This window comes from Caretta caretta, chromosome 10, assembly GCF_965140235.1.
Source record: "Caretta caretta isolate rCarCar2 chromosome 10, rCarCar1.hap1, whole genome shotgun sequence".
Taxonomy (NCBI): Eukaryota; Metazoa; Chordata; order Testudines; family Cheloniidae; genus Caretta; species Caretta caretta.
Window position 1 is genome coordinate 4,170,651 of NC_134215.1, and position 22,915 is coordinate 4,193,565.

The window sequence follows — 22,915 nt, forward strand, 5'->3', positions numbered from 1 at the left end:
TTCGATGAAATTGAACACCTTATTCCCCTAGGCACGTTGGAAAATCCCACCCCACAGGGCTACAGTAGGGGTGAGCATGGCCTAGGAAATGACAGGATCCCTCCCTCCCACCAAAAAAAAAGTGGGGTTTTCATCACAAGACAGAAAACTGAAAATTCCACCAAAAAAAACCCCCAAACCGAACAATTTCGTTTTTCAGTTGGCAACCCCGCAACAAACGTTCCGCTCGGGGCTCTGCACTGAAAACACAACCCTGGCAACAAAACCGGGAATTTTTCACAAATTTGTTGGAAAAGCCATTTTCGGTCGCAAATAAATTTCAGTGCAAAATTGTGACCCAACTGATTTTCAAAGGTTTCCATGCTCATCTGGGACTTTAAGAGCAGCAACAGGACCTCTTGTACCGTTAAACCTCTGGGCAGGCAATCAGAGCTCTTAAATGACTTTTGTGCTGCTTCTCAAGTTCACTCCACCGTGGGGCGAAGTCCCCAAAAGTACAGGGCTTCTTTGGAAGACTCACTGGCATATAACATCGTATAGAACGTAAGTACTTGCATAATGTAAAACTGCTTGTCAGACCGTCATAACAGTCAGGTGTAAAGGATTAGAACCAAAGCCGCCTCAAAGGGCTTTCCACATGGTAAGCGAATATGCATGAAATCTAGATTTGGCCAAAATACCTTTAATTGGTTTAAAACCATTTAATATTCTTACTAGCCAATGGAAACATGAACTAGTTGAAAAGGATCCAGCTTGTAACTAGGTCTCTTACTAAAGGGAGTTGTGTTTTATAAGCAGCATAGCACTGCTTTTCTTCCAACCAGCCAACAAAAGCGTCCCGTAGGTGGTCATGGGATTGGCTGAGAAACTGATTTTCAAACCTTTTAACACGATGGTAACATTTTAAAAAAGTCACATTGAGGGAAAACTTTTTTTAATGAAGAATTTGTTACGTAGGCAATTGCAAAAGGGAGTTTCGCTGGCTCAGAATTTGATACGACCAGCAGAAGTACAAAACCGGCTTGCTGTTCACGTTGCCCTAACAAAGGCCTTCGACTACAGATAAACATTAGACTGCAGAGTCTTCCTGTTAGCTTCTTACTGTAGGCAGCGCTGTCAAGTCTGGGAAAGGGTCTGTGAGTCAGGACTCCTGGGTGCTAATCCCGATTCATTCTGTGACCTCAGGCAAGTCACTTACCCCCGCTGTGCCTCGGTTTCCCCTCTGTAAAATGGGGAGAACTTTGACATCAGAGAGGAGCTGTGGGGATTGGTTCACAAGCTCATACTTTAAAAGCCTTTTAAGTGTCCCTGGTGAAAGGGGCTAGATCCATTCCAAGCAGCAGTATTAAATTGGCCTTTGTTTAAAAAGCGATTTCTGCGGCTTCATCTGAGCAACCTGCAGTGTGTTTTTCCGACTGAAGAAACATTTCAGCCATGAGAGGACTGAATCGTTCCCACCTCTTCCACTGAGCCTTTAAACAATGGTCTGCCAGCGAAAGGCAGGCAGCCCTGCCCTGCGCCTGCTCCCTATTGTCTGCCCTACTTCAGCTGACCAAATCCGGAGGCCACGACTGGGAATGGCGACACTGCAGGCATGCAGCCAGGGGCTGCACCTGTGCTGTTGTAGCATCACAGTGTCGACGACGGAGTAAATCCACCTCCCCGAGAGGCAGGAGCTAGGAAAAGGGAAGAATCCTTCACAGCAACAATTTTTCATTTCTCTCTCTTTTTTTTTTTTTTTTTAAATTTTCACAGCCCCGAGCTACATCACTGAGGCTGGCCTAAATTTTAGGTGCTGAGTCATAATGCCACGAAGACCAGCGTAAAAGCCAGACAAGGAGGTCAGGGCTTAGTGTGACTGAGGCATGGGCTGGGAGCAAGGGGACCTGGGTTCCGGTCCGGATTTCCTGTGGGACTCAGGACCGGTCGCTTCACCTGGCTGGACCTGAGGATGCCCCCCGCCCAGATACAGAATATTTGATTGCATAGCCCTGGAGGCCCCTGTCAGGCCCAACCAGCCCAGGCCCCATCGTGCTGTGCATTTCACAGGCACACAGTAAGAGACAGGCCCTGCCCTGCAGAGCTCACAGCCCTGAACACACAAGCCAGACAAGAGTGAGTGTCGTCATCCCAGAACTGAGGCCTGGAGAGATTCGGTTACGTGTCACACAGGTCGTGTGTCCTTATCCCGCGCTCTGCTGAGCAGTGCCAAGCAGGCAGATGGTCCCTCTGCAAACACTACTTGGAACTTGTATCTGTCATACTCAGACTTAATAAGAGACATGACTGTCCACCCCTAGCCCCTACCCCGGTGTCCTCAAGGCCTCAACAGGCGGAGGCCAACTCCGAAGACAGTTCAAGAAGACATTTGAGCATCAGCTTTCCAGACTCTTTGCCATGAAGACGGCCCTCGAGTCTTCTGCTCGAGGGTCTGAGATGCGGCAGCGGCATCCACCCGTCCGTGGGATCAGGAATTCCTCTGGTCAGAGAAGTTTGTGTCCCCGGGAACAAAAGACACCCTGGCAGCCGTACAATCCATCCTGGTGCTAATCTAGCTCCTACCTCCAGCTCATTTCCACTTGCTTTGTCTTTCACTAAAAATATCGCCGCAGAGGAAGTCGCTGCCACGGGGTGGATACCTTCCTCCTGAGGAGGGGCTTCCTGCCAACACCCCAAGTCAAAAATAGCCAACAGCCAATATTCCCCAGCAAGACTTTCTTCCAGACAGCCCTCAAGATGCCACAAAGCCCCATGCATCGGCCATCAAAACTGCATTTGTCTCGCATGAATCCCTGGGCCAGATAAGGGCACCCTCACGTGAATGCATAGATTTCCCAAGGAGGTGAACCAAAGTACTTTGGGATGCCAGTTCACATCCGTTTCCCACAGCCTTAAAGGGTGAAGTACAAAAGGTCGGGCTGTTTTTAAATATCGGTGCATTCAAGAACCCAACTCCCAGAAGGTGGATATGGACAGGATAGTGGCATGATCCGAAACACTGCTAACACATTGAGATTTTAAAACCAAATTGTTTTATGGCGATAAAGCACTGGGCTGGCACTCTGGAGGTCTGGGTTCCAATCCTGGCTCTGCCACAGACTCCCTGTGTGACCTTGGGCAAGTCAGTGAATCTTCTGTGCATTAGTAAAATAATGCTCCTCCCTTTCTCCCACCACTTGTCTGTTTAGACTGTAAGCTCCTTAGAGCAGGGACTGGCTCTTATTATGTGTCTGTTATGCACCTTGCTCTACTTCTAAAAGAGCATCCAGTGTCTGCGTTGTCAAAAGCACAGATGATCTGAAAAATCAATTACTTTAGAAATAGATGCTGCGGGTATTGATCAGATCGATCAAAATGCCTGCAAGATCCAGATCAGGGAAAAGCAGAGAGGAAAAAAGAACTGTTCAGTCATTTGAAGGCTTATCGGCTCGAGCTTTGCCAAGACAGGGAATTTTCCAATGGGCTTTGATAGGAAAAAAGACATTTAAGGTTTTCTCAGATCTATAATCTCAGGTGCTGTTAGTACCATGGGGAACGGTGACAATGCCCACATTCCCCGTATGTCCCAGTGCTGTGGGATTCTTTTGCTTTTACCATGTAGGGTGCGTGTGCAGGTGTGTGTGTTGACCTTCTGTCCCGAGGATGCAGCATCTCAGGCTTGGTCCAAAGCTCACTGAAGTCAACTGGAGTCATTGCATCGACTTCCCTGGGCTTCAGATCAGAACCCTTCTCAGGTTATCCCGGAGACCAAAGTTTCAAATCAGTAATGCAGCAAAGTCAAGCATTTGCAAGGTTTGCAGTGTTTCTCTCTCTATCCCCCAGCCCTTTTCACCACATAGCCTGCAGGCTGTCTGTCCCTACAGCAAACCCGCTCAGGTCAGTTTCACAACCCCCCACTTCAGAAATGGATTGGAACAGGGTAATACAGCCCCTGGGCGATTTAGCAAAGTAGGTTGCTTGCTTATCCAAGCAAGTTACTGGAGTGGGGTAAATACAGGGTCTTACACACAGTACAGTTACAGCCACCCAAAACATATAATCTATTTCTTGGGCTAGATTTTAAAAAGCAGCAATAATCTAAATGGAAAATTTGGCTTTGCAGACACACATACTGCAGCGAGCAGGCTTTGATGCTCATTAGCAACACTCTTGGAATAGGGGCCGCCTTCACTCAGTTAGAAACAGCTCATTCTCTCTGCGTTGGCTCCTCAATTATAACTTTGTCATTTCAGACAAGCACAGACGCTCATTTGTCCTGAAATCTCCTCCCTCTGGCTCTTTTTGCTCACAAGCCGTGCAATGGAGGTCAACAAGTTTTATTGTTTTTTTCCATGAAGGTTACAAAGGGGCTAATTAATGCTGGAACCTGAAATCCCGTACATCTCTGCTAAGCCAGGTATGGCAGGCAGCTGCAATTTAAGCTTCCTACGGCTGCCCTGCTGGTGACCTGCCCTGGACATTTCTAATGCAGCTCAGCGGAGCAGGGAGCCAAGAATTAGCGGAAACAGGTTTGTAAAGGATTTTTTTTTAAGCCAGGGTGGAGTGTGTTTGTGCTCCAGTGGTTAGACTATATATACACAGGTATACATGATGGAGGTCATCAGAAAGCTCTTTTCTTTTCAGGCATGCACTTACTCAGATGTACAAGAAGTTAAACCCCAAACAGCTCCCATTTCAGCCAACACCAAGGACTGAACCAGGCTTCTACAAAAGCACAAGCCTTTTGCAGCTGCAGCTGCAGCCAAGAGCGGGAGCAGACCCTCACGTGGATGGAGCACTAGGACGGAACACGTAAGACATGCTAACTTGTGCGTTACATACTTCCTCTGGACTGAGGAAGTTTGTCCCAAGCATCTAAGACCTGGAGCAGTTCAAATTCCAGACGAGGCCCCATTTACGTGACTGCCTATCTTGGCCAACTGCAGAGCCTGGACTGGGGATTTCCAGAGCTAAAAGCACAAGTAGCTACAGCTTGAGCTAAAGAGCTGAACTCCCAAGCAGCAAGCTGTAACAGCCGCTCATCGTCTGTGGAGCACAGAGCGGGATCCATAACATACACTCACCATGCGTTACAAACACACGTGGGCCTTCTGCAATAGACTATGTTGAGAAATCTCCCCTCACTGTCTTAGCATCAGTGCAGATCCACCAAGGCAACAGAGGAGGAAGTGCTCGTGTAGACAGGAGAGGCTGCGGGAGTCCTATGCACATGGAACGTTCACTGATGCTACCACCAGTTGATCTGTGCTGAGGCAGCAAAATGCTGATTAGCGTTGCCACCGGCAAAGACACTGGCAGAAGGAGAGAAAATATATAGAACACCAAGCAGGGAAATGTATTTAATCCTCCCATCAAGTCTCTTCCGCTGCTCAATGCCAAGGTTATGATTAAGCTCCAGCCTCAAGGAAACCATAACAGAAGAAAAGCTACGACTACCGTGCAATGTTCACGAGCAAAACTGCAAAAAAAAACAACAGCGGATCTTAAAGGGGCACTGTCGAGATTTTGCATAAAAACAATATCCAGTGTAACGCTTCTTTACCTGGGCTGTGGCAACACCTGAAACAGTCAACACGGACGTGATTTTTAAAAAAATCGAATTTACCTTTCACTATTTGTTATTTCTATTGCTGTAGCGCCAAGGAGCTCTGTCGTGGGGCAGGATCCCATTGTGCTCAGCACTAAGCAAAGAGAACAAAAAGACAATCCCTGCCCCAAAGACTTTCAGGCTAAGTGCTTAGGCCATTTCTTTAGCTTTGCATTTCACCCCACTTGGTCCGTGAATTGAGATTTATGTTCACACTGATTGCTAGCCAGTTTCACTCTGCACACTAAAACTGATGCTTTGGGAGATCAGGGCATATTTTAATTTAAAAACCATGTATTTCTTTTAATGTGATTTCATAACATAATTACTGCAGACATTTCTGCTCATACGAGGTGTCGTTAAATCTTTCTGGCTATCCTATAAACCCTAAACTTTGGACCTCAACTAAGCTGGCAAAATCCTTTTAAAACATTCATCGTTGCTCAATATTCTTTCAGTACTCGGGGAGAATTCGCATAAGAGAAGATATTGCCAGCCTTGGAGGTTTATTTGCAACAGGAAAAAAATTCTCATTCCTGACCCAAACAACAATAAATATTTAGGGACTTGATGTAAATATTGTATCTACACCTGCAGTTACTGATAAACTCTTGCTAGCAGCACAAAAAGCTTCCACATTCTAAACCAGTGCCTCTTTAGCAAAGAATGCATCAAGTTGGTACCCTGGCACTGAACTTTTCATGGGTTTTTATTACATCTCCAGCACATAGAAGGTTTAATAGCCACTGTCCCATCACGCATGGCCGGCACACTAAGGGCCAGTCAAGAAATCCACCAGAGAAACCTCCTTACTGACAGCCTCGTGTGTCTCACGCGCGCTTTTCATGGTTCTGTGCAGCTTGGGGCCTGACTGGCGGAGGTGGAAATGCTGCCATCTGAGCAAGGCGACATGCCTGCCGCTCCCAGCTGCTTTCTGTTCAAACCCCCAGAAAACGCAGCAAGACCATGGAAGGTGTTGGATGTTCAAAACAACATGCTTGCAGACAGACTTGGAAACTGGAGTGCTGCTTAGGCTGGATGAGCGGAGGGGGAAAATCGAGCCAATTACAAACTAGGTTGAGGCAAGTTTATCCCTGTTGGCCTCTAATTTCCCCCAACTCCCATCAATTTCCCATCTCTGCAAGAAGCACAAACAGAGGGTGAAGTCGCCCCACTGAACTCAGTGCAGGATTTTTCCCCTGGTGGCCAAAGAACATTAACCAGTTCTTCATACTGCCCCTAATTTTCCAGAATGGCCTGGTAAGCTGGGCCCAGGGTCAGCTTGCTCATCAGAATAAAGGAGCCTCGGTAAAGTCACGTTCCTAGGATGGCAATAACCCCACACTCGTCACTCATGTCAGCAAACTGCTCGTCTCCACCTGGCAGGATCAGAGAGCCACCCCCTGACACTCACAAGCACAAGAGCTTCTTTAAAATGGAGTTCTCAGGCAGCACCAAAACAAAAATACAAATACTCTTCAAACACCGTCCAATCAAGGGTCCCAACGTGCATTACAACTATCAATTTGTTTGGCCTCACAGCACCCTTCTGAGGCAGGTAAGGGCACAAGAGACAATGTGATGTAGAGGACAAGATGCTCATCTGGGAGTCAAGACACCTGGGTTCTGTTCCTGGCTCTGCCGCTGACCTGCTGTGACACTTCAGCTATCTGTGCCTCAGTTTCCCCTACCACCTTTTGGCAGTCTTATCTATTTAGACTGTAATCTCATCTCTTGCTAGGAGTTTCTACCATGTCTAGCACAATGGGGCTCTGATCTCATCTGGGGCCTCTACAGCAATATAAACAGTAACAATTATCCCCATCATACTAACAGGTAAACTAAGGCACAGTGAAGCTAAAGGACTTGTTCGAGGTTACACAGTGAGCCACTGACAGCGCTGGGAATAGAAATATGAGGAGGCCAGTTTCTTTCACTAACTAGTAGGCAACACTGCCCTCATAACATTCTTGTAGAGGCCCCGGGAAGCAGGGTTTAAATTAAGAATCAGATGTTAATTCCTACGCATTAAAACATTGCATTTTGCAGGGTTGCGCATGGCTGTTATAACTCAAGACTTGCCACGTGAGTTACCAGACAAGACACGTCTTTGTTTTTTAAAAAGTGATAAAAGACGATAATACAGAGCAGAGATTGGGGCGAGGGGAGCACCTGGCTGCAATGATAAAAAGCAAAAAAGCAAACGTTTAGGAACAGACGTTTAGCAGCCACAAAATCCTGAATGCAGATTGATCCTTTTTGTACTCACGTATTTAGTATAAGTAATAAAATGGCCAATGCATTTACCCAAGAAAGCAGACGCTATGCAAACACAGGCTTTGGGATGGTTTCATTAGAGGAGGTCAGGACTGGACTGGCCACTCAGCTAAACGGACCGCCTCCACCTGCACAGCAGGAATTGGAGCAGGCGCAGACATACCTGCGCTAACTCTGATCTAGCTAGGTGAGTAACAGCAGCACTGAAGGCCGCGAAGGCCCTCGCAGGACGTTTGGTACGTACTCAAGCATCCATGGCCCATGCTGCTGCAGCTTCCCTGCGATGGAGACTCGAGCTAGCTTTCATTTGGCTAGATCCAAGCTCGGGGATGTCTACATGTGTTGCAATCCCACCTACTGATTGCCGTGTAGGTGTACCCAGAGCGGGCGCTATCTTAGCAGAGGCAGCGCTAGGCTTCCTCCACAAACACCGGCACAGCCAAGATGCCCCACTCCTGACCCAGTTGTTCACGGAGAGGTGTTTACAGCGGCAACAAGACACGTGGCTCACCCGCCCCTGCTCCTTGGAGGCAGTCTCTGCAGAGATGCAAGGGTAGGATGGGCCACGGAGACCGAAATATCTCCTGTCCCCTCGCATTGGTCCTTTCAGTGCAAGGATGGAAACACTGGCTGGAGGCACCGTGGGGAAAGCTTGGTTTCTGGACACAAGATGCCTTCAGTCTCCAGGCTGTCAGTCTAGCACCTGCTGCCACTCTGCTTTCTTGCTTTCAGGTTTTGTCCTTGACGTCACTTTTCAGTTCAGTGCACTAAGAGTCAAACCTCGAGTCAATGAGAGATTTGCCTTGCTTTCAACAGAGCTAGGGTATGGCAGTCCTCTGCCACTTTCAGCTCCAGCTGTAGGTCATAGTTTGGGGGTCAGTGGCCCAGCAGCGGCTCTGACCCGAACGGTGAATGGGTCCTGGGGTTTGGCCCGAACCATTCCCACTCTCCAAGGGTTTCATTGCAGGAAAGTGGCAAAAAAAGCAAGACATAAAGCAGCGAAGTTGCAGGTCACATGTTCCAGATGTGTGTCTTTACACAGGCACTGCCTGTGTGCACCATGAAACCTGCACTGCAATAAAGCAGAACCCCTGTTCTGCTCCTTCGGGAGCACGGCTTCGCGTTAGAGCCCATCCACATCTGGTTCAACATTCCACTCTCCTGCCGCAGCTCTCGTGGCCTGCGCATGAGATTTGGTCTCAGAACGTCACTCTGTGTCAGGCCTTGGCCCAGCCCCCACAACAGAAAGACTAAAAGGCAACTTCACACAGGGGAGCTCTTGCAGAAAGTCAAATATCCAGCTGGTTCTAACAGCTAGTTTTGAATCTACTGGGCGTAGTTAGCCTCTGGTGTAACCCCAATGACTTCAGTGCCGCTACACCAGGGATCAGGTTGGCCTCTTAAGATTCCCCCAGGGAGCAGTCTGGTGTCAAAGCGACGTGTCCAGCTGCAGTTGTGCACACCTGGATTTGTGATCTCAAAGGGCACAGGCTCAGGTTTCTCACGCTATTGAACATTTCTTCATACTTCAGCGACATGCGCATTTTGAAAGTCACTCACACCGCTGAGCAGCAGCCGGGCCAGAGCCGTGCAATCTCATTTAGTACAGCCCTGAGCAAATGCTGTGACATAAAACAACAATCCGGGCATTTTGTTAGCATCTTATTCCCCACTGATCTATTGTTCCTACAGGGTGATCGACGTTAAATACACACTAACAGCTCCTGCTGAGGTCACACGCTCCATGTGCGGCCCTCAGCACAAACCTAGCGACAAGCTGGGCTTATATGCTGTTTTAGGACCAAACTGCAGAGATGAGGACCCTCCCCTAATGCATCCGCCTGCAGCCCCACAGATCTAGGAGTCGTAAGCTCAAGCGTCCTGGCTGATCTAAGCCCCACTAAATGCTGAGATATTCAACCTAGACAGCACCTGGGTCACCCAGTCTATTCAAAAGCAAGGACGAACTGAACGTGGAAAGAATGAACATTTCTCCAGAGGAGCTCCACTTTCTATCAATACTTTGCATTTCTAGGACCCTTCCAGCAGGGGATCTCAAAGCACTAAAGCATCGACTTAAGTCTCATGGCCCCCCTGTGAGGCAGGCCAACATTAATAACCACGTTTTGCCAGGGGAGAAATGGAAGCAGAGAGGTTACATGACTTGATCAAGGTAGAACTGCGAGACAGTCCAAACACAACGGAGAAACTCAGAGTCCCATTGATCGGAGTTCTAAACAACAGCGTCTTTCAGTAGCTGTGTCCTTTCCTCTTCCAAGTTGCAAATGGCAAATTTTCTTCTGTATCCCTCCAAACACAGATTGCAGTAAAAGGTCCAAATATACACATGCGCTCACAAATTATATGGTTCCTTCAGCCAAGAGACCAAGTTGTAATTTATGGGGCGAGCCACAATGTATCAGTTAAAACTTATGTTAACTTTACCTCCTGGGGAGAAATTTCTTGAAAACCAGGCAAACAGCACACAGGCACACACGCCCCGCTCCAGCTAAGCAAAGCAACCACTGACTTCAAAGCAAGCAACAGTAAAAAGTCAGAGTCCCCATAACACCTCACAGCCGTACAGGCGAAGGGTGATGCCAGAGGAGATAGCTTAGTGATTTAAGTAGCTGGTTTTAAACACCTACATTCCTTGAAACTGCCAGTTTAGCTCCAGCCCTATTCCTTCCAGGGCAAGGAAGTTGAGGACCTTTGGAGAAGACCTGAAAACCCAAGGTATTCTCAGCTCCTTTAGGTCAACTCCTTAAGATCCTTAAAGGGCGTGTTTGTCCTTGTGCATCTCTGCCAAAATCTCCCCTCTGTTTACCGGTGAGAGCTCCAGTACGCCAGAGGTGATCGCTTATCTATGGTATACATATGTAGGTATACAGTTCACACAGTATTTTGAGACCCAAGGTGCTCCACAAACACAAGATGTTACTACCATGCTGGGGAGAGGAGCTGACATCTGAAAATGATGGTACTCAATGACATGTCTCCATCCTCACTTTCTTCTTTCCGCAGCTGGCCACAATGGAAATGGAACAGAGCTGAATCCCATCCTAATTGCTCTAATGATAACTCGGGATAATAGCTGAGCCCTGGGAGATGCAGGGGTGTTTGACGGCAGAGACTCACTAAGGATTAAGGATCCTCACTGTTACTAAATTGTTACTGCTGTCTGGGCCATCATATGGGGAGAGGAGTCCATATTGGTTGTTGCCACATGACACCATCCCTGACTTAGTGGGGTAAGTTCTCCTTTGAGATCTGCAGAGTAGATCTGGACTGAAATTCCCCATTTTCCTCACAGGTTCTGCATCCTTGAAGATTTGCGTGAATCAAACATAAGTTATTGGGCTCAGCGCAGAGGTAACTGGGTAAAACTCATTGGCCTGTGTTATACAGACGGTAGGACTGATCTAATGGTGCCTCTTCACCTTACAGTCAATGAATCTATTAACCCCCTGCAGCACAGAGAATCGGGGCTTGGACCCCCCACACTGCTCCACAGGGAGACCCGGACCTTTAAAAAACAAAACTTAAACTCAGCTTTACTGGAGGATAAAAAATTCCCAGCAGCAGTTAGAAGAGACAGACCTCCCAAACACAGACATCCCAGTCCGGGACATCCCAGACACTGGCTCCAGAGCACAAGGTTCCCCCCATCAAAGAGGTGGCTGACCTGGGGGTGTTGGTGTCCAGGGGGTGAGTTATTACTGGAATGTGTCCATCTCCTATTCTTGGATCGTTCTGCTGCACTCTGGCCGTTCTTTCACGTGGAAAGAAGAGTAGGGACGGGGTTCTGCTTTAATTTCTGTCCCATCAGCCCCTAATGCTCTCCCCATTATGTGTCTTTCCCCCATGCACTCGGCTCGGTTCTCCCCAGAAACTGTCTGTGGAGATGTCGTATGAAGGACGCTACTCTAGTTCAAAGGAATCGCACCGTATCGGATTGTGAGAGAGAACAAACCACCGGGGCGGCCTGCTGAAAATAGCATCCTGCAACAACGCCATCCCGTTTATGTGGCTCCGCGTTTCTTCCCAGGGCATGGCATGGCAGTGCTCACTCTAGTCAATGGCATAACCTTCTGGCACACAGCCCTGCCGATCGGCTGTCTCATGGCAGCCAGGGTGATTGTAATAAACGTTGAATTATTCCGCACCAGGACGTGGTTATTTCAAGGGGGACAGTCCTGGGGAAGTTGATCTGTTGGGGATACACTTTCAAATGACAGTCGTTGGGGGTGGGTCTTAGAGGCGAGAGGATGGTGTGTTCTTCCAACATAAGGCTGCTGCTGTGTGAAAAAGCAATAGCTCCCAACGTGAACAGCCTGCCCATGCAATCCCCCAGGGGGTTACAATCCCCACTGCATCCATGTACATCACGCCATGGCACAACTCCCCACGCCTGCTCTGCATAAGTGGATGATGATGGAGGAGATCCCTGAGCTCTTCGGAAAGCTGGGTTCTTATCTAATCTCTCTGGCTCCCATGACGGGAACTGGCCCGGGGAACAGAGCCACTGAGAAGGACAAGTCCGTGTGCTTGTGTCGCATGACTGTGCACACCATCAGTTATGGAGTAACCTGACACGCAGCCCCAAGGGAGTGTGTGGGGAGGGGGAGGGGGGGTGGTTTCAGGCAGACACTGAATCAACACTGTATCTACCCAGCTTCCCAAAGCTCTGGCACGGGGGGGATCCAGTAACGATACCTGATCACGCATTGACAGGCAACCGTGCCTCCCATAGAGCGATTCCAGCACAATGGGACAAGGCTTGTATTCCCTAGAGTCCTGCAGCCACACTGATCATGAACGGAAACTCCCCTGGGAGCTCCAGGACCTTTCTGCAGGGGCATGGTGTTTTCAGTGGGGGGTGCCTGAGGTCCCAAGGCAGCTTCCTGAAAAGCTGATTGCCAGCCGGATGGGCCAAATCTAATCTTCCCTAGAATACCACCAGCAAGCATATGAAGCAGTGCAATTTAGTGGCCTGAACATGGGATTCAAGGTCCCGAGTTCTAATCCCAGTACTGAGCAATTGCTATATGACCTTTGGCCCCTTCAGTAACAGTCCTCTCCCCACGAATAGCTATTTCCCCATCCCGCCATTTTCCCCCTCCATCAAGTGAGGAGAACGACACTCACTCCCCGTCCCCAGGCTGCTAGTTACCGGCTGTAAAAGCGCTTTGAAGCTGCTGTCAAGTGCGAAGTGTTGTATGAAGAAGTGATGCAGAAACCACCTGCAGCCTCCGTGGTGATCCCAAGGAGAGGATGGCAGATCAATGTGATTAGAGGAGCTCAAAATAGGATCAGGAGCCTCCACCGGGGCAGCAAGACAGCTGATGGGCATTCACAACAGTACTTGCTGTGCCAGGCTGGGCAAACAGCACACCCCAGTGTCCCGTGAGCACTCAGCTCCCTTCCCACAGTTCCCTGCCCCACCCAGGCCATGGTCTTTTCATCACACAATGGGTTTCAGTGCGGGGGGGGGGGGGGGGGGGGGAGGGAGGGAGGGATTGGAGCTGATGTTTCCCAAACAATGGGAGACGGGAAAGAGGTTTCACTTTCCAGGAGGTCGAGCTAGGAGCAGGGAGCCTGGGAAGTCACTCGCTCTGCTTTGCTCCAGGCTCATTCTCTTTGGTCACATGTCAGAACTCCACTCTGCTTTGTCCAAAGTATTTATCGACTCCCCTCGCTGCACCCAGCAAGAGGCCCCAACCTTCAGTCTCTCTAGGCCGGGTTGTTTTGGTTCCACACTCTCTCGAGCTGTTCCCCTTCATAAACAAGGAGCGGGACCTAATTTGTGCTGTTCTGCTCACCCCTGACCCCACCCCCCAACAGTGTCGCCGATAGACGCAGTGCTGATAAACGACTTTGGGCGGGGGGCCCGCGTGCTCATTCTTCAAAGGGCCACCCGGAGAGGGGGCAAAGGTGAGAGAGAAAACATTTAATTGGAGCCATTACATGCGTCAATTCATCCTCAGCGTTAACCAAGGTCAGTTCTCTTGGCTTCTGGAGACTAGTAATCTGCCTCAAGCCACAAGTACATACCCGCAGACACAGGCATCAGCAGGCAACCCAGGGAACAGAATTCGTGACCTACGGCTGATTCACAAACCCCTTCCTGCTGCCTGACCCGTTAACGGGAACCCCAAATACCAGAGCAGCCCTGACATGCTCCATCCAATAGAGGGCAGTGAGGCACACACCACACCACCAGGCACGTGGCATGGACTTTGGGAAACAGGAGCCCTAATCCAGCAAAGCAAGCTATGTGGTCTGAAGGCAAAGCCACCTCACTTGGCTTCACGCACCATCGAGCTGTTCAGTTTTGCTTCTATTCTGGGCCCACTCTATTACTGTGCTTGGCCCGGGAGAACCAAAGCAAAGTCTAGAGAAGGCCAAACTAGAACTGCTTGGAACCATTTCTTGGACACTCTTTCACAACTTTTAAAAATAAATTATTTGACAAGTTTCTCCTCCCCCACCCCTTTCTCTGCTCAGGTCTCTGGAGAACCCCCACTTTTTGAACCGATTTGTAGATTCCAAGGCTGGAATCATCTAGTCCAGTGGTTCCCAAACTTTAACAACCTGTGAACCCTTTTCACTAAAATGTCAAGTCTCACAAACCCCCTCCTAAGAATGAATATTTCCAGGGATCTTCTCCTTTACCAGAGTACAAATTATAAAAGCAGTGATCTTGGAAATATAAAATTTGTTTTTATGACATGCTTATTACACACTATTTATTATTAATGTATTTTTATTACATGATGAAAATGGCAACACTCTTCCAAGAGCTCACTTTCGTAGCTTGTATCACTTTGAATAAGCCTGTTATAAGACAAGGCTCCTATGTTTCATCAAGGAGTATCAGATGTGAAACAGCAGGAAGGGATTTAAGAAGCCAACTCAAAGAGTTCATCCTACACAAGCGTTCAAGTCTTGAGCAGTCCAGGCAAATAATGCACATTACAACAAAGCTTAAACTTGTTCATCATCATAATTTAAAAAAACAACACTAGCTGCCGATTTAATTTTATAAACAGCAAAAAATATCCACCTCCCTTTCCAGTTCTTATGAGGAGTCTTGAAGTTTAAGTCTCCACAGTGTGATAGGTATGCTTGCTTTGATCTGCTTAGCTCTTGGAAGTCCAGGGGCTCTGGGCTGCTGGCCCTGTGCTGCCCGCGGTCCCTAGGGACAGCTCTGCCTGCCATTAGGGAATTTTTTCCCCCCAAGAACCCCCTGTAACATTTCACCACTGATCTAGTCTGACCTCCTGGATAACAGAGGCCAGAGGAACACAGTAAAAAAAAAAAAAAAGGGTATATGCCAGGGTGGGCTAGAGAAGCTTATCCTGTGCTGTGACCTATCACACCACCTTAGACTGCCTGGCTACCCTGACAACTGACCCTCTGCGTCTCACAGACCCGCTCCTCCTCAGTGACCAGCTCAGGATGTTAGGGATAATGCTGCTGACCTCCTTTGGAAAGCGCTTGGAGATCTATGGATGAAAAGTGCTAGATAAGAGCTAGAGATTATTGCTATCCAGGCCTTCAAATCATTTGAAAGTAAAACCACGTTGCCTCTGGTCTCCCAAGGAAAAGAAAGGTGAGTCCCATAACAGAGCCGAGGCAGCTCACAAAGCCTCTGCAAGAGAGTCTACAGGGCTCTGTATCAAAGGATGCAAGGCAGGTCACCATGTCTTTATACTAGGAGCAGGGAAAGTATGTTACCCTGGCAAAGGAGAAAGGAGAATCTGAGCTGCTGCTTCCCTCTCTCCTAGAGGGAACCACGGCACAAGGCTCTTGCGCCAACAAATAGAGACATTTTAATTTGTTTTTATTACTTTTCAAAAAAAAAAACTTACGCCGACTTGAAGGCTGATCAGAAAGGCCCTGGAAAGCGAAACCTGCCGCTCAGCCACAGGACAAGCATTACACACCCGCTGCCCCAGTGAACCTCCAGGCTGGCCTGGAGAGACCACACCTAAAATCGGAGCATTCACGCTCTGTGATCCATTCCAATCTTGGCCTTTCTGCTGCCAAGGGGAACAGGACAAAGCTGTTTGCAATTAGAAATCCTGGGGGAATTACAGCCCCTGGATGGGTCATAAAACAATCAGCTCAGTGACATGCAAACATCCCTGTGCAAGCCGTATCAACATCCCCCATGAGCAAGGGCAGCCTGGACATGAATCCCTCCCGCCTCTCAGGGAGTGCAAGCCCGTACTGTCTCCATGAAAGACTGCAGCCCTGGAAACCACACATTTTCCACCTTGAATGCTTTCCCTCTTCACAGAGTTAATAAAAGAAACTTTGCTGAAGATCGAACGAGGCAAGAACTGTGCAGCTTGTAAAGAGGCTAATTTCCTCCCTGTTTAAATAGAAACAGGATCACAATAGCCCCCACGGTTCCCTCCCCTCCCCCCGCGTGGAAATACAAGGAGAGGGACAAACTCATTCAGAGGCCTCACGGCTTCATTACATGTCCAGGGTCCCTACATTTTCCGCTGTGGTCTGCAGGGCAGAGGAGGTAGCAGAGAAGTTGGGAAAAAGAGGGCAGAGCACAGCAGAAGGCCATGGTTCGTTGGGTAATCAACCCTCCAAACGCAGCTAACCCTACAGGGGAAATCTCGCTGCAAGCTCCCTTCCACCCTCCTCACACAGCTGCCTGTGCTCCTCCACGACTCCTGGGATCAGACTACCCAGCAGGAGGTAACGTAGCTTCAAGCAGCATTCCCCAGGTTTTAGCAGAGATCCTCCACTGTTCGGAGAAAGGAGACAGCACAAAGCCCGGCTACAGGAATGTGGCTGCCCTGGGTGCAAGGGGTATCCCAGGCAGCCACTTCCCCTGGCACACGGGCTGCTAAGCACAACTTGATGCGCATCTGGAGGTAGCTGGGTAGAGGCCAGAAGAACACAAGGCTGCAAAAAGACAGCGGGGGACTCGGAAGCCGTCTGCAGAAGCACCGGTTGGACCGGCGCCGTCCCGCTAGAGCCTCCCCCCGGACTATTTATCGCTGTCCACTTACCTTCTTCCCGCTCTCCGAGGGGAAGCTGTGCGACGAGTGACTCCTGAGGCTCCCGCCGCTCAGCTCCAGCTGCGGTTTCCAAAAGTCTCCGTTGTCGCTGCCGGGGGCTTTGGCTGGCGACGTGTTGGAGGTCACCGGGATCCCGGCGCGCACCATCTCCTCAGTGCCCGTCAGCCACAGGCTGCACAGGTACTCGTCCGTCTCCTTGTCCACCACCAGCAGGCGGGTCTCAGACTCCACCGCTTTGATGCGCTGCACCACCTGGAAGGGAACAGAAAGGGGAAGAGAGATTTAGCCAGGCAACTGCAAACCAAATGACAAGATCCACAACCCCCAGGCCGCTCTCCCTGATGCAGCCACTCCGCAAGGATGGGGTCTCAGCAATCTTGTAACCAGGATCTTTCCTAGGAACAGATAAATAACACACACACACACACACCCCTACCCCTCTCTCTCTCTCATACTCCCCATGGTGCTGAAATATTTGATTCTCCACACACACACACACACACACACACACACACATTTATGAAAGAAATGATCTGATTCCGTGCCTTCATCCTGGCTTTGTGCTACCAGACAGCAGAGCTGAGGAAAGCAAAGGCCAGCTGAAGGGGTTAAGAAATGGGATCTGGGGTCCATCACCCCCTACGTCCCTGCTCAGAATCCAGCTCAGGTCAGTAGGGAATGAATTGCTGACAGGAGAAGGTTTGGGGGGAGGGGCGGAAAAGGGGGGTTGGCTGTGTTTTGGTCTTTAAACTGAGGGACATGATGAAAGGAGCTGGTGCTACCCAGCCAAGCTAGTGAGAGGAAGGACAGGCTAGAGGTGGGCATGGGCTGCTCGAGACCTAGTTTCTACTCCAGGCTCTACCACAGCCTCCGTGTGTGACCTTGGGTGAGTCTCTCTGTGCCTCAGCTCTGCCACCTGTAAAATGGGGATAACAGCTCTGCCCTCCTCAGGGCGAAGGATAAATACATTGATGCTTGTGAAGTGCTCAAATACTATGGTGACGGGGCCAGATAAGTTCACAGATAAGAGCAGACAAGACTCCACCTGACAAAGCCATCCAAACAGCTATCAGATGGTTCCTTTGTGGGTGATCTCAGCGGACAGACTCTTACAGACTGAACATCACTCGCCCTTCTACGGGGTCTTCTGTTTAGGGCAGGAGGGTGAAGGATATTGCTGGGAAACTTGCCCTCCAGCTGGAGCGAAGCAGTCCAGGCTCCAGATGCTTATAACCCCCTGATCCTTTTCAACAATACAACCACCTAGCCAGTTATTCCCCATTTTGTGGTTGTGCATTTGATTTGTCCTTCCTAAGTAAAGCAATTTGCCCCTATCTTTATTGAGTTTCATCTTGTTGAATTCAGACCAGTTCTCCCATTTGTCAAGGTCATTTTGAGTTCTAATCCCGTCCTCTCAAGTGCGTGCAATCCCTCACAGCTTGGTGTCATTGGCACATTTTATAAGCACTCTCTCCACTCCATTATCCAAGTCATTATGAAAATACTGACTAGTACCGGACCCAGGACCGACCCCTGCAGGACCCCACTAGTTATGCCCTCCCACATTTCCCTAGTTTGTTTATGAGAACATTATGTGGGACCATGTCAAAAGCATTGCTAAAAATCAAGATATATCATGTATACTGCCTCCCTCCTATCCACCATGCCAGTAACCCTGGTCTGGCATTTTGTTCTTGACAAACCCATGCTGGCTATTCCATATAATCCCGTTATCCTCCAGGGGCTTCCAAATTGATTTTTTTAATAATTTGTTCCAGTTTCTTTCCAGGTTTCGAAGTTAAGATGATTGGTTTATAATTCCCTGGGTCCTCCTTGTTCCCTTTTTTAAAGATAGGTGCTATGTTTGCCCTTCTCCACTCCTCTGGGACCTCATCCGTGTTCCATGATTTCTCAAAGATAATTGCTAATGGTTCTGAGATTGCTTCAGCTAGTTCTTTAAGTAACCAAGATGAATTTCATCCAGCCCTCTGCTGACTTGAATACATCTAACTTATCTACATTTTTTAACCTGTTCTTTCCCTATTTTGGCTTGCATTCCTTCCCCTTTGTGGTTAACATTACTTACCTTGCGTATCTGGTCACCATTAGCCTTTTTAGTGAAGACTGAACCAAAACAGGCCTTAAACACCTTAGCTTTCTTTATGTCATTAGTTATTAGCTCTCTTTCCCAACTAAGTAGAGATCCTCCACTTTTCTTTGTCTTTCTCTTGCTCTAATGTGTATAAAAAACTTCTTCTTATTGCCTTTTATGTCCCTTGATAGGCGTTCCTGATTTTGTCCCTACCTGCTTGTGCTATTCTTGTGTACTCCTCCTTAGCAAGTTGTCCATGTTTCCACTTTTTGTAGGATTCCTTTTTGAGTTCCAGAGCTCCCGACGGAGCCATACTGACCTCTTCCTATACTTCCTTCTCATTGGGATAGTTTGCAGTTGTGTCTTCAATAGACTCTCCCTGAGAAACTGACGGCTCTCCTGAACTCCTTCTTCCCCTGAGGTTTTCTTCCCACGGAACATTACCGACCAGTTCTCGGGAGCTTGTCAAAGTCTGCTGTTTTGAACTCCACTGTCCTTATTCTCAAAAAGAAAAGGAGTACTTGTAGCACCTTAGAGACTAACCAATTCATTTGCGCATAAGCTTTCGTGAGCTACAGCTCACTTCATCGGATGCATACTGTGGAAACTGCAGAAGACATTATATACACAATATATATATTGAGCTGTAGCTCACGAAAGCTTATGCGCAAATAAATTGGTTAGTCTCTAAGGTGCCACAAGTACTCCTTTTCTTTTTGCGAATACAGACTAACACGGCTGTTACTCTGAAACATGTCCTTATTCTGCTGCTCTCGCTCCTTCCTTCCCTTAGAATCAGGACATGTATCATTTCATGATCATTTTCACCCAAATTGCCTTCTACCTACAGATTTGCTACCAATTAATGTTTAACCGAGCTATGGCCTGCAGCTTCAGTTGTCCTGACCAGGGTACAGGACATATTACAATCACCAAGGTTACAAGTGACAAACAGCCCCACTGCTCAATTACCTAGCAAACCCCAGGCCAGGTCACAGAACCCACATCCACAGATGGAAAACAGCCCGATGAGAAATGTATAGACTGCAGACACAGCTGCTTGTCCCTGCCAGTGAAACCACTGTGCACTAAATAAGTCATGTCACTCTCTGCAGTGTCTCATATCTGGACGAGGCAAGTTTGCCTTTATTTAATAGCCCCATCAGTCAGAGTAATAGAGATGGATAAAATGGTAACCTATTCACCCAACCCTTCCTAATTGCTACCCTAAAAAGCATAAATGGAAGTGAGTACAAGAACAACGTGCAAAAGGCTCTTTGCTACTGACTGTTTCAGATGTAGGCGTAAACCTGTTATTAGCTCCAAGGCTGACGTCCCTAAGAGAACAGGAAAAGCCAAGCAGGATCAGACCAACCGTTCACCAAATCCAATATCCTGTCATCAACAGAAGCCAATGTCCGATACATATGGTGTAACACTCTCACAATGTACATAGCTTTTCAGCAATTTGTCATGGAGGAAGTTTTCTCCTGACCACCAGAATATTACCAGCATATTGTTTGAAGCATGAGGATTGGCAGCCCAGCCCTTTGTAACGCCATCCCAGCTAATGTGACTGCAGATGCTAACTCGGTTCATACAAATGTTGAATCCTTCTTGGAACATACTAAGCTATCTGTTTCAGAGTAACAGCCGTGTTAGTCTGTATTCGCAAAAAGAAAAGGAGTACTTGTGGCACCTTAGAGACTAACCAATTTATTTGAGCATGAGCTTTCGTGAGCTACAGCTCACTTCATCGGATGCATACCGTGGAAACTGCAGCAGACTTTATATATACACAGAGAATATGAAACAATACCTCCTCCCACCCCACTGTCCTGCTGGTAATCGTGTTAGTAATACCCTGTAGCAGCGAGTTCCAGAGGTTCATTATGTCTTGCTTAGAAGAAAATATGGAGAGGATGAAATGTCTCTAGCTTCACTTGGCCTACGCAACCAAAAAGCCCACACATTTCATACATGAAATTGATGCCTCAGCAATGTTGAATCAGCTTTCATCATCACATCAGATTTTAGTATACAAAGTCTTGACAATTTCCTGGAGCAAAACACAGCTCCGTATGTAATAAGAACACCCTCATCCACCCAGCAATTCGAACAGAGTAATAGATATACCCTGACTCCATTCCAAATATAACTGGAGGGGCAAGTGTTAACTTTTGCAGAGGGTGCTCAGGTCCACAGCACTGACTTAATTAACGACCAAACAATAAGAGCCACATCCCGGCTGGGTCTCAGTTACATAGCACTTTAATGGTGTTACCACACTTGTACCACGACTGGGGATGGCTCTGTATCTCTCAGCAAATCAGTCAGTCATTCCACATCTTTAGGACCCACTGTCGGCAACTAAAAACTGAGACCCACTACTTCCAAAGTGCTGTTGGTTCCATGAAGCATGCAGACGACAGATCACCACGCGGCACGTAGAAATTATTACAGGAGGCGCCTGCCATATGCTCTAAGCTACTAAAATATTCAACCCTGCAGTGCCCTGAAAACTACTATGCAGATAGGCAAAACAGCTGCCCCAATGGGACTCGAAAGCACCGTGCTATTGAAACGCAAAGGGATCTCCAGTTCAGGCTAGAAGCTGCTTGTTTCTGGCCATTATTTTTCCAAAGTACATTGTAGTGAGTGCAAGTATAAATTATGTGATAATAATAATTATGGTGAATATTTGCATAGTCTTTGCAACAGTAGATGCCAAGGCACTTTACACAGGTCAGTAAGCATTACTGACTGCACAGGGCAGAACGGAAGCACAGCAAGGAGAAGTGGCTTGCCCATGGTCAAAAAGGGAGTCAGTGGCAGAGTTAGAAAATAGAACCCAGGTCACCCGATTCCCAGTACCATGCTCAAAATCACAGAATCGTAGTTCGGGAAAGGACCTTGAGAGGTCTTCTAGTTCAGTCCCCTGCACCCAAGGCAGGACTCAGTATTATCTAGACCACCCCGACAGGGGCTTTTCTAACCTCCTCTTAAAAACCTCCAATGAAGGAGATTCCACAACATCCCTGGATAGTTTATTCCACTGCTCATCTACCCTGACAGGAAGTTTTTCCTAATGTCCAACCTAAACCACCCTTGCTGCAGTTTACGTCTATTGCATCTTGTCCTATCCTCAGAAGCTACTTTCTGCTGGAATCTGTTCACCTACAACTCAACGGCTGACTATGTCACAGCAATGCCCTGCCCATGTCATAACACCCTTTGCTCTTTCCAACCTTGCCTGGTCTTGGCAGGGACGTAACATGATTATTGCACAGTTAGATGTCGTCCATACAGACAAGATCAACCACGCTATAACACACTGCCGTTGCTGAAACTTACGTGCCTCAGCATGGTAAGATAACGTTGCTGGGTAGAGAACTGTGTGAGAACATATTTTACTGCACTATCTACTGCTGGTCATTTGGCAAAGGGAAGCTTTTAAACAAACATTCAGAGAGACGATCACCCTCCTAGCTTCTCCGACCCCCTCCCCCCAACTTTAGCACATTCCTGCAGACATCTTCCAAGGAGCCAGGGGAGCAGGGTAAATTAAGGAGGTTTCAGGCATATGTAGCAGGCTCCGTGCTCCATTTGAAGGGTCAAGGAAAGTCTCAGCAGGGTTAGAGTTCTGGTCCCTGTCCCAACAGGGATCTTACCCCCAATAAACTGCTTATCTCCATGTGAATTACTCTATCCACCCTGTGGTACAGGAACCATCACCCAAAGAGAGACCCTCTTTCCATCACGCTAGCTTTACTTGGAAACTTGCCTGGGAAATCCAGCAGAGAATGGGAAAACGACTCAGAGCCTTATCGTAAATAAGTTTTAGTGCCCAAAACGGACACTGACAGATCTCCAGAAGAAAAACAACACATGGGCGGCCCAATTCAAAGCTGC

General features: G+C 48.1%; 1 protein-coding gene across 2 annotated transcripts in view; it reads right to left on the bottom strand.

Moving 5' to 3' along the window:
• The window catches only part of NHERF2 (NHERF family PDZ scaffold protein 2), a 97,001-nt gene that overhangs the window by 71,655 nt on the left and 2,431 nt on the right, over nucleotides 1–22,915 (bottom strand). For both annotated transcript variants that reach the window (XM_048866777.2, XM_048866776.2), the window contains exon 2: nucleotides 16,903–17,163. In XM_048866777.2, coding sequence (XP_048722734.1) covers nucleotides 16,903–17,163 — 261 coding nt within the window. The remainder of the gene's footprint in view (nucleotides 1–16,902; nucleotides 17,164–22,915) is intronic.